At 31.4% G+C, this 15,471-nt stretch overlaps 1 protein-coding gene across 1 annotated transcript in view; it reads right to left on the minus strand.

Moving 5' to 3' along the window:
* Nucleotides 1-1,912: 1,912 nt before the first annotated feature.
* Nucleotides 1,913-15,471, minus strand: part of LOC111621790 (patched domain-containing protein 3-like) — a 35,309-nt gene continuing 21,750 nt past the window's right edge. Inside the window, exons 8-10 of the mRNA XM_023364040.1 lie at nt 11,363-11,841; nt 3,293-3,622; nt 1,913-3,210 (exon numbers count right to left, since the gene is read on the minus strand). Of these exons, the coding sequence (XP_023219808.1) occupies nt 1,913-3,210; nt 3,293-3,622; nt 11,363-11,841 (2,107 nt within the window). The remainder of the gene's footprint in view (nt 3,211-3,292; nt 3,623-11,362; nt 11,842-15,471) is intronic.

Consider the following 15,471-nt stretch of genomic DNA (forward strand, 5'->3'; position numbering starts at 1 on the left):
TGTATAGACACTATTTAAGCAGTAGTGGGCTCGAAAGACACTCCATGGCAGACTCCTTATGACCTGGCCCAGAATTTAGTTGACAAAACTGCGTCAAATACTAAAAACTACAGAAAACACATACTCAAAGATACAACACTCACAAATGACACATGCAAAAAATGTCACATCATGCCAGAAACTATACAACACATCACTTCTGGTTGCAAGCTCTTGGCACAGACAGATTTATTTACACAGACATAATCAAGTAGCAAATATAATACACCAAGAGCTTGCAAAGAAACATAAGAGAGGTTGCGGCCGACGTTTTCATCGCGAAAACGTGTACGTCGGACGTTCAGCGCCGCCTTCCTGTAAGCCTAGAAGTTTGACAATGGCGTTTGGAACGCCAGTGAGATCATGCGCGACGTTTCAAACGCCATTGTCAAACTTCTAGGCTTACAGGAAGGCGGCTCTGAACGTCCGGCGTACACGTTTTCGCGATGAAAACGTCGGCCGCAATCTCTCTATAAATTATTAAACATCCACGAACCATACTACAAATACATTCCACAAACATTATTGGAAAACAACACGCGCAAAATGTATTACGAAAGAAGATATAATCACAGATAAAACAATTTACCACAATAGACCAGACATCACACTCATTGACAAACACAATAAAATCACATACATTATAGACATAGCCATTCCAAACACTCACAATGTACAAAACACATTCACTGAAAAATCAGCAAGTACAGAGAAATCGCCCGGGAAATAAGAAATCCGTGGAGGATGGATATGGTGCTTATTGTACTGTACCTGTCGTTCTCTCCTGTATAGGTGTCATACCACACCACGCTACACAAAAGCCTGGGAATATTGAAATTGAATAGAACATACATCATACTACAGAAAGCCACTATATTAAATACATGTCATATTGTTAGGAAATTCCTAAATGCAAACACACACACAATGACATAGTTCTTTAATTTTTTATTTTGTTTTGGTTACAATGACTCTGATCAGGCATAGTACACAGCGACTAGTGTCAACAGAATATAACTCACAAAACCCAACATAATAATAATAAGAGCAGAGCGTAAACGGTTAGGAGTTCAAAGTTGAAATTTGGTATACAGTTAGGATACGTCATGAGAATGTACACTAAAAAGAGATTTTTCGAAATTCCTCCACGGGGGAGAAAGAGAGGGGTTAACGATTACTTTGAAAAACTCTGCTTCTATTGTGATATTTTAAATGCGGTATTTTGCGTTTTTGCAGAGAATGGAACATATTGTTAGGCTCATCTAAAAATTCTCTAACTAGTCTCGAAAGAGAGAGACCTAATTTTTGCACTTAGTGTATACACCTAAGAACGGCTATGATCTAACAATCCTTATCTTCGCTATCGTTACTTTTTGCCCGAGCAACGCCGGGATTATCTGCTAGAATATCAATAAAGCAAAAATAATAATAGAACAATTATAAATTTAATATTAATTGAATATAACTTTTGTTACAATTGCTATACTATTCCATGAACTGGATGCGACTAATATTTAATTTTTAAAAATGTAAAAAGATATGTNTACAGTTTATAAAAATATATTAATTTGTGCAAATAATTGTATCTTCCATAAAATAAATATAAAACTAATGTCTGTTTAAATTTTGACCTTACTGGTTGCACTCTAAATCCACTCTAGAACGTTGTTCACTGAAACAAAAGGGATTGCATATGATGGTCACATAGTGTTCGTGTGAACAACAGGTAGCCTAAAAAGCTTGTATTGCATTGTAAAACTTGCTAGCTGCACAAAAACACTCAACAAGACTTTTGAACAATAAGAAATAATTAAAATTAAATAATTTATCTCATTATCTACGAAAGCTATAAATGTGATAAAATAAATATTAATTATTCCTCAATAAAAGATGATTCAACGTCTTTTTGATCATTATTATTTGTCAAATTATTGTCTTTATGCTTTATTATACGAAAGTTTTTTCTATTCCTTTTATTTTTCCAAGAAAGCGCTATAGAATCTCCAGTGCTAAGAATTACTGGCAACAAAATTAAGCCGTGGAATGCAGAAAATGTCATTGTTAGAAGCAAAATTTTGAAAAATATAACAAACAAGTAACTACAACCGAAATACAGAACCGATACACCTAGAATTGTCGAAGCACATCCTTGAATTATTGGATAACCCGCTGCGTATAATGCGTATCTCATCTTACCCGCAGGGTCACTTTCTTCGCTACTTATGTAAGCGTACGTGATGTGAGCGGAATAATCTACACAAAATCCCGCACTCATAACTAGAATGATCATGGAAATAGTGTCAACATTAACGTTCCAAAGAGACATGTATCCAACTATACACACCTCTATGGAGACTACAGTTAAAATGACACATATAGTACATGTAAAATTTGGTATGAATAAGACAAGTACTAGGGATATCAATAATGCGGAAAGGCATACTGTCTGAATGCAAGTTGTTGTTACATTTAAGTATTGGTCATAATAAACAAACCATGGGTCATGTACGTATACTTTAAATTTACTATCATCCGCTATTTTACGAACTGTTTCCATCATTGTCGTTTCTGCACTGGCGTTTTTTATATTATAACTAAGAATATAACATCTGGACGCTAAAATTCGATCTCCTTCAGTGTTAAGAACGACATCGTTTCGAAATCTGCGGAAACTTCTTACATTTAAAAACACATTTTTCATTCCATCCAAAAATTCATAGGAATCGTTCAAGTTATATCCTTTGAAGAGCATTTCATAAAGTGGAATTTTGCTAAAAGATAAATATTCTCTCAGCCAGCATTCAGTTGTAAGATAACCACTGATAAACGGAGCAGTTTCGAAAGTATTTAGAAGGCTCTCGACATCTTTTTGAGTTTGTACATCGGAATAATCTAAAGTCTGATTAATAACAATTTGTATTCTGTGCGGGTGAAGTGTGAAATATTCATAATGATCAAGTATAAAAGGAACAGCATATGAGGTATACGGAAATATTTTCTTGTAATCTAGTCCCTGTTTAATGTAATTTATGCAATAAATTCCCCCTGCTAAATAGCAAGTATATATTACAGCTAATAATATCTTAATGTAGAGTTTTTGTAAATATTTCCCTGCAACATCTCGCAAGAATACCATGATGTATAATACTTGTGAATTTCTTTCGTTTGCATCTGAAAAACGTAAAATGTCTTTGAAAAACATATGAAAACAAAGCAATTCAGTATTTTCGTTAAATTTTCCGCATTTTCTTACCTGAAATGATTGGTTTAAGTGGAAATAGAAATAACGGATGAAGATTTCGTTTTTCTCTGTAACCTTCCAGAGCCATAATTCCACCGAAGAAAAATATTTGATAGATGTAATCGAAGACTAATGACACTGCACCATATGTACCAAATATCTGTACAACTCTATAAGGAATGGTAAGGCACGTACAAAACGAAAGAATATTAGTTAGCGATGTTATAGAAATAGAAACTGCAGCTTCAGAGTAAGAGTCGCTCATTCTTTTCTTCACTTCATCGTTGCTGTCTGTACGTCTCCAAGCAGATAAAAGTACAAATGAGTCGTCGATGCCGATACCTGCAAAAACTTCAGTTTTATTTCGTTATATCAATAACAAACGAGTTAGACTTTATTTATAAACACTAATAAATATAAAGCGGAATTTTAATAGTGTATAATTAATGGAGTTTAATATGCATAAAGAATCTTAATAAAATTTTATAAATATTAACATAAGCTAAAATTTGTTCGATTTTTTTCTACAAAATAGACATCAGCGTCATATTTTGTTCTTGACGGCCATTATCAATAGCATTTGATGCCGTGGCAATGGCTGACTTTCGTGTAAATTTTTGAGATTAATTTTTAATGTTTCTAAGTACTTTTCACTTTTTTAATGTTTTATTCTTAATTATAATTTATTACGTGTAATTTGTATACAATTAACTTAATTTAAAGTATTTTTATTATGTTTCTTAGATCCATAAAATGGCTTTATTAGTAAATATGAACGAAAATTTAAGATGGATTCGTATACACATCCTATAAAAAACTGTGAAAGCAGGTTGAAAAAGCTCAGCAGAAACATCTAAATCAGTGTTTTTCAACCTGTGGGTCGCGACCCCCAGGGGGGTCGCGAAGCCTTACACGGGGGTCGCGGGTAAAAGAAAAAGACAAGTGTTTGTAGGTCCTACACTACATTAAAAAAACTACAATTTCAGCGAGAATTACGGTCCATCCCAGAAAATGATAGCCGAAAAAGTGTTGAGCTGATTTGCAAAAAGAAATAAAAAGTAAAAAAGTAGAAGCTGAAAATTGTAATCCTAAAAAAAGAAAAAAAGTCAACAGCTCCCTGTGCCCAATGTTATAATTAAAGAAAGTTTCATACTTTATGTAGGTTAAGTTATTGTCGATTCTTCTGAAATTTTCATTTTAATCAACAATAATTTGTCTCAACAGAAAGAAAATTAAATACATAGTTTTTAAAATCACTGATATAGTTTTAATATGGCCCTAGGGGGGTCGCCAGAATTTTTTAACTTGTAAAGGGGTCGCGTATTCAAGAAGGTTGAAAAACACTGATCTAAATAAAGAAAACTTTCGAAAGTAGTGGTATAAGAATACCGGCAGCAGATTTGGCAGTAAGACTCTAAAGTGTACTTTATTCACATGTTGAGTCTTTATTCACATGTTGAGTTTTTGCTGAGCATTTTTAACCTGTTTTCACTAATTTTTAAAAATAAGATTTCAAGTACAGTATTTTTCAGTCATCAACAACTTAATGATAATTTTATATTCGTCTGACAGTCATGTGATAGCTCGCAGATTTTCCTCAGTGTTCCAAGGAATAAGTATGAAAAATTTGGTGCAGATTGGGCAAAGGGTTTAGAAGTGAATGAGGAGAAATAAAATAAGAATAAAGGTAAAGTGTTCAGGTTTTCATAATAGTCTGTACTTTCCTCCATAGAATAAGTACAAAACTTTGGCGCAGATCCACTAAAAATCTAAGAACGGAGAGACACAAGCAATGTATCATCTGTATACAGTAGTAGGCAATATGTCTGAAATCGATTGAAGAGTCAAATTTGTATCGATTCCAATACGTTCCCTTGTTATGTACATATAACAGCCTAGATGGGAAAATGAGACATTATTTTATAAATATTATATTTTTAATAAATTAAGCTTGTATTAATTAACAGAATAGAAAAAAAATTGGAAAAATCATGTCATCTGCTATCTGATTGAACAATAACAATTTAAATAACGGTTATTATTTTGTAAACACTCAATATTTGAACTAAAATCTTCAAAAAGATCATAAAAGTAGGAGTCAACTCATTAACAACCGAATTTAACAATGTCATAGTACACGCATTAATTAATTAAAAATGTAATGATCTGTTGAGATATGTTAAAAATAAGTACTTTGAAAGCGCTTAATAATTTTTTGTAATGGTACTTTTAATGGTTTTTATATTATTTTAATCTAAAACTCGTATACTATTAAAGGTAGATACAGCTAATTGTCTATTGCAAATATTTATTAATTGGGCTGCTATTAATGGATATTTGCAAGAGTATACCTATAAAAAATTGTAGATTATATAAAGTTAGTCGGGAGGCGCCGAAAACCTCTCCCGATTAAATTTATACGAACTTCCGATGCAAATTGAAAGCCACGATATTTCAATTCAATAATTTTCTCTTAAAAGATGTTAGATGAATGACCGGCACGACTTTATTATTAAATGAAGAGTATTATGTACACCGGCAAGACACTACGGTACTAATTTGAGATGAAGACCATATATTCGAAAGTAAATAGACTAAAAATATTAAAAATTGCAACCTGGCATTGTGACAATGTCACAATGAATAATTGCTCATTTTCTTTTAATTGGCCAAATAATAGTCCGTTCATTTTGTTTCTATTGTCGTCTGTTCAGAGTGGGTGTCCTAATTGCATTAGCTTCTTCAGGATTTAATAACTGGACAAATATACATACAGGACTAGCCCAACAAATCGAAAGGTCAATTTGTAACTATGCTAAAAATTTTGTACAGATCTTTAAAAAGGACTTTCTGCTGAACAAACAATCGATAAAGAGCTACAGAAGTCGTTCAGCCAAGAAAAAATTCGTTTATATAAAATATTTGAAAGATTATTTTCTATGGTTCAAGAATAAATGTCTCTTAACCTCATATATGTTTCAAATGGTACATTACCAGGTTCAAGTATCAGTGTATACAAACAGTTTATTAAATTTATAAATGTAGAGAGTAGTACAGGCGAAAATCTATTTTCTGTGTTGACGCAAGAAATTAAATCTTTGGAACTGAACATTAATAACATCCGAGGGCATGGCTATGACAATAGTTCTAACGTGAAGGGAAAAGTTTCGGGAGTTCAGGCTATACTCCTAAAGGAAAATTCAAGAGTGTTTTTGACAACTTGCGTTTGTCATAATTATAATCTCCTATTGAGAGATATAGCCAAAATTTGCCCAGAAGCTTTAACCTTTTTTGGTATTCTTCAACGCCTGTATGTTTTATTCTCGGCATCTCCAAAAACATAGTTAGTGCTTCTCAAATGTGTGAAAGAACTTACTGTGAAGCTACTTTGTGATACCAGGTGGGAATGTCAAATTCAAAGAGTTAAGACAGTAAGATACCAAATAGGCGAATTTTACGATGCACTTTTCGAAATCTCAGAAATCTCCGAAGATCCACAAGTCAAAAGTGAAGCAGAATCACTTGAAAATTTAATGACGGATTATAAATTTTTAGTGTCTGGTTTTTTTGGCATGATTTACTTTTTCAAGTAAATTTTGAAGCAAGGAACTTCAAAGTAATTCAGTAGACATATCAACAGCACTTTCTTCATTTGAAAAACTTTTAAGTTGGCTGACCAAATACAGAAACACTGGATTTGAACAAATTTTAGTTCAGGCAAAAGCACTCGCAGAAGACTTAGAAATATCTCCGGAATTTCAAAATAAAAGGCTCCGGAAAAGAAAGAAACATTTAAATTATGAAGGCGATGATGAACCTATTATAAATTCCTTTAAAAGCGTTCAAGATATCTTTTTTTTCGATTTAGTTTTAAATAAAGCTACAGTATCTTTAGAAGATCGTTTTGAACAATTAAAAAATCATAATGATTTATTTGGGTTTTTGGAAAGGGTTCAAAATATGGAAAAAGAAGAAAAAAAGAAAAAAAACATGCAGCAGATTTAGAAATTGCTCTGACAGATTCTAAAATTAAACATACAAAACATCTTTTTATAGGTTTATATTCAATAAAATTCAGTTTTATTTATTCATCAACATATTAGAAGATATTTCATGGCAAAAATTTATGTACTATATTCATTTAAAAATATAGAAATACTAAAACATATCTATGTATGTTTATATTCAATAAAATATACTTATATTTGGTACAGGGTTTTTTTTATTTATTTCACTAACATTTTCTATCCACGTAGTCCTGTTGTATTTATCCTCACAGCATATTTATAAATTTAATATTTAAGAAATTTTTGTGTAGAGAACAATAAATACTTTCCACCAAAATGAATATTAAAGTAACATTTAACCAAAAGTATAGTGAATTAGTTAATTTAAATGCACTACGACTATGGAAAATAAAAGTTTTGATTATGACCGAATTGCTACAAAAAAATAATTTTACTCAGAATTTCAATCTTGAAAAATATATTCATCAAAAAATTAAATAATCAACGGATTAAGTATTGAGTAAGAAATGTAACAAAAAGAACAGATCAAAAGTTCATCCGCAGTGGGTGAATGATAGTACAATAAGAACCAGTTTAACGCGGGGGATGTGTTCCTAGATCAGTGTTCCGCAACCTTTTTCTACTCGCGGCACACCAAAATGTTATTCCCCTCAAAAACATATGATATGATACTATTAGTGGAATTTCGTAATGCCATAAACCTATTATTATTATTATGTTGAGTTTTTTGAGTTATACTCGGTTGACACCGATGGCTGTGTACTATGCCGGACCAGAGTCAAGGCATAGTAACCAAAACAAGACAAAAATTAAATAAGTGTGTCAGTGTGTGTCTGTATTCAAGAATTTTCTAATAATATGACATTCATATAGTGGCCTTCTGTCGTGTGATGTGTGTTTCTATTCAATGTTAATGTTCCCAGGCTTTTGTGTAGCGTGTCTGGTATGACACCTTTAGAGGAGAGAACGACAAGTACAATAAGCACTCTATCCATCCTCCATAGATGCTTTAGTTCCTGGGCGAGTTCTGTGTACTTGCTGAATTTTTCACTGCATATGTTTTATACAGTGTTTGGAACAGATATGTCTATAATGTATATGATTTTATTGTGTTTGTCAATGAGTGTGATGTCTTGTCTGTTGTGATAAATTGTTTTATCTGTGATTATGGCTGTTGTAATACATTTTGTGCGTGTTGTTTTCCAATACTGTCTGTTGAACGTATTTGTAGTATGGTTCGTGGATGTTTAATAATTTGTGTTTCTTTGCAAGCTCTTGGTGTATTATATTTGCTACTTGATTATGTCTGTGTAAATGAATCTGTCTTTGCCAAGAGCTTGCAACCAGAAGTGATGTGTTGTATAGTTTCTGGCATAATGTGATATTTTCTGCATGTGTCATTTGTGAGTGTTGTATCTTTGAGTATGTGTTTTCTGTAGTTTTTAGTATTTGACACAGTTTTGTCAACTAAATTCTGGGCCAGGTCATAGGGATGTCTGCCATGGAGTACCTTTCCCACCCATGATTGCTTAATTAAATTAATGGTGTCTGTGCTATTTATATGTTGTGTTGTGTCCATACGTTGCGAATGTAAATTTAATAGTGTATTATTTGAGTCTGCTAGAATTACTGCTTTATATAACTGTGATGTTTCTTGTTTTTTGTAGAAAAACTCTCTCAATGTCTGTATTTGTTTGTAGTGTAGGTTAACTATGTCGATCAGGCCATGTCCGCCATTTTTAGGTGAAAGGATTAATCTTTCTATGGCGGATTTAGGATGATGTTGTTCATGCTTAGTAAGTGTTGTTCTTGTTTTCATTTGGAGTTGCTCAAGATCTGTGTGAGTCCATTATATAACTCCAAAAAAATAAGTGAGTACTGGGATGACATATGTGTTTTTATTGCTTTAACATCATCTTATTTCATCAGTGAATGAAATAGAAGCATAAGAAACACAACATCTGTGATGAAAATATATAAATAAAGCCTGAAATTAATATAATAATGTAAAAGTTCACGTCACACCTTTCACGTTGTGACGGTACATCAGTGTGCCGCGGCACACTGGTTGCGGAACACTGTCCTAGATGACAAAGCACTAAACGAAACAGCGTTAAACGAGGTCATTTTAACATATAGTAAATAGGAAAAGGGAAACACGCGACCAAACATAAATAGATTTTACTTTCATTTTAAGTTATTTTTATATTAATTTGCATAATAATATATGTTAAATAAAACATAAACATATGCACACAGAAATGTAAAGTTCCTTGGCTCTCACCAGAAACCTGCAGTAACTCCTCAATCCTGCTCGTCTGCTGTATTGATTAGGTTGACAATTTGGTCAATCAAACAATTCAGCGATAGGCATTTCTTGTTGAGAATTCTTGGATGCCATCAGCCATAACGTCTTCCACACTTCGTTCATTCATTTTTTTTTTCTTAATTCTTGCCACGCGAAGTCGATATTGCCAATGGCATCCATGATGTTATATTTTTTCGAATATTGCACCAAACATAGGTTTAGGCTAAAACGAATTGCCACGTTTTGCTGATTGGTTTTGTGTTCGCGAATAACCGTAGTATAAACGAATCAACAAAATGCCGCGATAATTTGAATCGGCGTAAATTTTGAGCTTCTTTTCGAATCAGCGTTAAGCGGGGTCTTACAGTACTTGAAAGTTCTTCTGCAAAAAGCAATCTTTCCGCCTCGAAATGCACGATAGAATGCCTTGTTCCAATAAATAAATAAGAGCGAAGAGCGTAGAGTGTAGCCTAAAGATGATTCAAACAGCAAATTACGCCATCTGCACAAAGACTTTCTTGCAAGAATATTCAAATCCAACAAAAAAATATGCCTGACTGTGGGAGATCAAAAGAATGAAAGATAATACATTAAAACACGATTTAGCAAATAATAATAATAATAATAATAATAATAATAATAATAATAATAATAATAATGGCAATAAAAAACAAAAGACACACCACTGATTGAATGGATACACAATATACAACAGATCCGGGCTTGTAAAAGTAACTAGATAAAGATATAAGAATCAGAAACAATACCTGCAGCCGAGGACCTTAAACGATTAGAGTGCTGAATGATGTTGATGAACTTTAGTGTGTAAAGCCCTAATCTATTAGAAGTATTCAAAATAACTTTTATAAAAATGTTAATTAATTTCTAGTTATTAATTCATTAATTTAATTAATTAATAACTTTATTTAGAAAAGAAAAACTATTATTTAAAATTAATTTGAAGCGTAAAAGTCTCATTTCAATCTCCTAATAAGTTGTCCCGTACCTAGAGAATATAGAAACCATTTTAAACTTTCGACAATATAAAAACAATTAAAATTATTTCAAAAAGCTTTAATAAAATTTTCTTAAAACTTTAATTTTATACTTTCGAAAAGCATGTAAATATTTCACGTCAGTTATGATAGAATTAGTTAAGTTCGGTTAGATTGTGGACTGCAGCAGTCACATACACATAAATGCCTCTTATTGTTATCTGAGCGGAGTAGTCTACGACCATAGAAAAAATCACAAATATTACGTCGCCATGACACGTGTCTATTGTGCTGCTATCTGTAATATATGCAACGGCAGAACTTGCAGAAAATTCCGCGCAGCTATGCGAGTGGTTCAACGTAATGTTAAATTTGCAGCATGACGAACCACAACTCCTTCAACATATTTTATGGACCGAAAAGGCATTTCGCTCCATAAAATGGGCTAAAGTTAACCATGATTTGTCACGCTGTTTCTGTGGAACGAAACATATACCCGTCGCAAGATATACCACAGAGCCTGCTCCGTGATGCACGCAAAAAATAGGACATCAACTTTTACCCTAATGAAATTTGATTTGAGCATCTTCATAATTTCGTATTCATTCGAAATTATATATACGAAATAACAAGAAATGAATATCTGGACATCATAAACACGACGATAGACGACTAACTCTACGACTTGCCATTGGTGGTCCTTTTTCTAATTTACTATATCACATTCACTATTACGCTGTACTGTACTTACCTAACATAAGAAACGGAATAGCCATATTTATATCGACGTACTCCATTCCACAATGCAATAATAATCCAAAGGCAGAAGCTGTAGATATAAATGCCGAAAGACAAGCTGCGACACCCAGTAAAGGTTTGCTAGCGACACCTCTAGAACACGAAGACAATGCCGAAAAACATACCATAACAGCACCGAGTATTATAATCAGGTACCAAGAGTGCTGACTGTTTTTATTTGCTTCATTGTCAAAAGTGCCTCCGACGAAATAAGAAAATTTGATATATTTAAATTTCAAATTCGGTAACTTTGCTAAAACTTCATTTTCCCATCTGGACGAAATTTGATTCTTCAATTTCGTACCAATATCTACTTGATATATGAGTCTTACTGCTTTGAAGTCTCTCACTAAGTTATTTTTATCTATAAACACTCCTCCTAAGTTTATCAGAGGTATTATGGGCTCTCCTTCAGCCTTTTCGAATGGATACCTGTGGAATAGAATTAAATTGTCATGAAATTGCCTTTTGTCACGAAAATGATATTAGTGAATCTCGTTACTTAAAAATATTTTGTGCAAAAAAAACATTATTTTTTAATCTGATATTTATAAATCAATCATAGTCGAGTAATATTTAGTGAATGAATGTGTGAAATAGTGTGAATATCTTAGTTGTTAAATTTACATATTTTGATTTCTTAATGTGGTTGTATGTTATTAATAAAAACGTTCTTCCATTCTTCGCCGTTAAATATTTGAAACAGACAAATTTATTTTTTAAAATAATCGTCAAACGTTAATATTCGTTATTTAATTGGAAAATACTAAACTGCGATCTGCCTAAATCTGCCTGTCGGGAGTACTTTCTATGAGAAACTGGCTTCTATTTAGGTGTTAGACACGCGAGGAAAGTTAGAAAACTCCATGTTGCAGCTAGTCGGTTAGGTACGAACTCCCGAAAAATTACCAGTGTTCAGGGTTTTCATCTACTCGAAGATTATTGAAGATTAATGATAATGATTTTTTACAATAGCAGTTTTTTTTTATGAGAAAAACGTGAATATGATTTATAATTTTTCTAAATTTAAGCATAGAAATCGCGATTTTGGAATATAAGATTTCAGAATTGTCAAGAAAAATGATAGAAAATTTATAATTTTTTATTTTTCCTGACTAAGTTTTCTCCTAATAGCTATACGAAAACGATACCAGCGTGTTAAGTCCTATTAATAAACATAATTCAAAGTAGACAAGGATAGAAACAGTAAAATGTATTTTTATGCATTTTAAAATAGAATAAATTGCCAAGCAACTACACTTAGACAATCACATTTCTAAATCTTAGTCAATATCATAAGGGAATTCTTAACAAACGTGTTATACGTGTATATCAACCTTGAGATGAGATTTTGATCTTAAAGTTTATTTTATATTTTAAAATAGAATTACAGATATTTGATAGCATTCAACATGACTTTTGTAAGCGACCTTTAAATAATGTTTCTTATTGTAGACCTATACTTTCCATTGTCGCTCCTCTATCCTTTCGTCGTTCGTTAATGTCGTACTGCTTTAAATAATAGTGTTGAAAATCACATTGAACACTATACATCGGGATAATAAGTATAATATATAGACTTAAAATATTCACTATGTTGCATTTTTTCATGGATTTATTGCATTATAGATAAAAAATATATATTGTTTCGAATATTCGATTTTCAATAACATTATGTAGATTTTTGCAATAAATATGCATATTTATTTGAATAAGCGATGAGTTTTTTTTGGAATAAAAACCGAACACAATATATTCGGATATTCTTCATTTAATTATACACAAAAATTAAATGAATATTATATTAATCTCTAAAGTAATCACTGACTGATTTGGCCTTGCATCTATATCCTTTATTGTATTCGACCATTGTTTAATCACGAATGATTCAAGGTTAGGAAGAGAAAGGAATTGAACTTTAAGTTTTAAAATGTTGCAAATTATATAATATAAAACCATTAAGTAAGATTAACAAGTAATTATCAACATATGTTTTTTTTTCAATTAAAAAAACCACCAGGTATATTAACTAGATAAAAAAAGCATCTACGGAAGGAAGAACACAACTGCAGTTAACGGATGCAAAGTGGAGGATCGATAATGGTTCAGAAATATTTGGATTAAAAGGCAAAACCCTTTAGCAGAAATAAATAGTAGGATGAACTTTGTTGACTATTAGAATATGCTCCAAGTTCATTTATACTTCTAGGTGCTACCAAAATTTGTGCTAGGAATTAAGTCATTCAACAGGATACGCCTCAGTTTATGTCTCTCGATCATTTGTACTTCATTAAATGTCGAAATAAATTCGATGGAAAATTTTCGGGGATTATTGTGAGACATATATAAGGATGATCAGCAATTTTGCAATGTGACAGATGCTGCAATTATTGATGCTTGAAGCATAATATTTTAAAGTATTGTTGATAATTTAATTAAATCCGTAAAAGATCACATGTTTAAACTAATTAATTTAAATGGAATTACTAATTCTCACATTTTCGATAAGCAAATCATTTAATTCATTTGAGTTGCTAGTTGTTTGGAACGGTAAAAAAAAAAAAAAAAAAAAAAAATGTAAAAGCGTAAGACTTTGTTAATCTCCATGTTTTATCCATTGCTGGATTTTTACGGGCATTGTAAATCCTTATAAGCTGTTCTAATCGATATCCTTTCTCAATTTGGCTTAAAATAGTCATTATAAAAGCTACAATTTTTAAATTAAAATCTAAAAAGTATAAACAGAAAGTATATTTATTACCTAAATATCATTCAATTTTACTTTTTTGGGATAAAACGGGATAGAGTATAAGTTGGAATAGGATAGCATTAATCGTTTTTAAGTGTTCGTTATTGTATTTAATTCAATTTTTTTCTGTATGTCAGCTACTTAAGTAATATTTATTAAATATTTAAATACACCTCAACTACTCAAGATGAAGATATAGAAATTGAACTTCCTGAAGCAGATGGAGAATTGCAAATAATTACAGAATGTTGGGTTGAACCACAAAATGGCATTGCTATACCTAATTCACCTGGTGTTAACCATTTAAATGGATTAACTTATGAACAGTTTCCTCAGTCTGTGAGTAATAAAATTTAAATCATAATATTAAAATGTTACATTTTCAATTTTAAATATATTTTATGAAAAACACAAATAATAATTGACAAAAATGTAAAATATAACAGAATATTTAAAAATTTTTTACATTTGTTCATTTAATATTAAATATTTTGTCTATTTTTTGAATATTGGTGAAGTATATCACTTTATAGGTAAACTGAACTTTGCCCCCATTTAGTAAACCGTTCTTTGATTATCTCTGCCTACCTAACTTTATGATATAAGTGCAATCCAAAATTAGTTGGAGGGGGGAAAACATTACATTTTAATTTTTTTGCTTAAATATAAATGGAAATGAAAATCCATTATATTAAATTTGTATATTATAGGAGAGATGTAATAATTAAAAAGTTATATATTTATAAAAATTTGTAACTCTATAACAAAACTGTTGTTGTACATTCTCACATTGATTGCATCGTAACCTCACGCTGAAAATGGAGTTGTCCAGTTGATGGGAGTGTGTGTGTACACACACATATATATATTCAACCCACCTGTTGTCATTACAGATATGGAAGATTACAAGCTATAAGTGTAGTGTAAAAGGAGAAGATAATTTTATTGAAGCTTCACATTATACCTGTGAGCAAAAATATTTGGAACTATATGGTGTTAATTCAGAATTGAAATTTATGAAGTAATGACTTATTCTGTTTTATGAAGGATTGCACCTGTTTGAGTTGGAAGTGGAGATCTTGACATTTTATGTAGTGCAAATTGTGCCAGATCTAACTCTTCCAGCTCATATAGAGGCAAAATGTCTTCAATGTGAGAAGTGCAGCAACTTTTAGTTTAATATTTTTATTTTTAAAATATTAAGCTTATTATTAATTATTTAATTTATTAAAAAGTAGTTTTCAGTTTTAATGTAAGCTAATATAATTATTGAATAGAATGTTAAGATTATACCGAAAAATATAACATTTAAA

Source organism: Centruroides sculpturatus, unplaced genomic scaffold (assembly GCF_000671375.1).
Source record: "Centruroides sculpturatus isolate CEXI.00-Female unplaced genomic scaffold, Cexi_2.0 scaffold153, whole genome shotgun sequence".
Lineage (NCBI taxonomy): Eukaryota > Metazoa > Arthropoda > Arachnida > Scorpiones > Buthidae > Centruroides > Centruroides sculpturatus.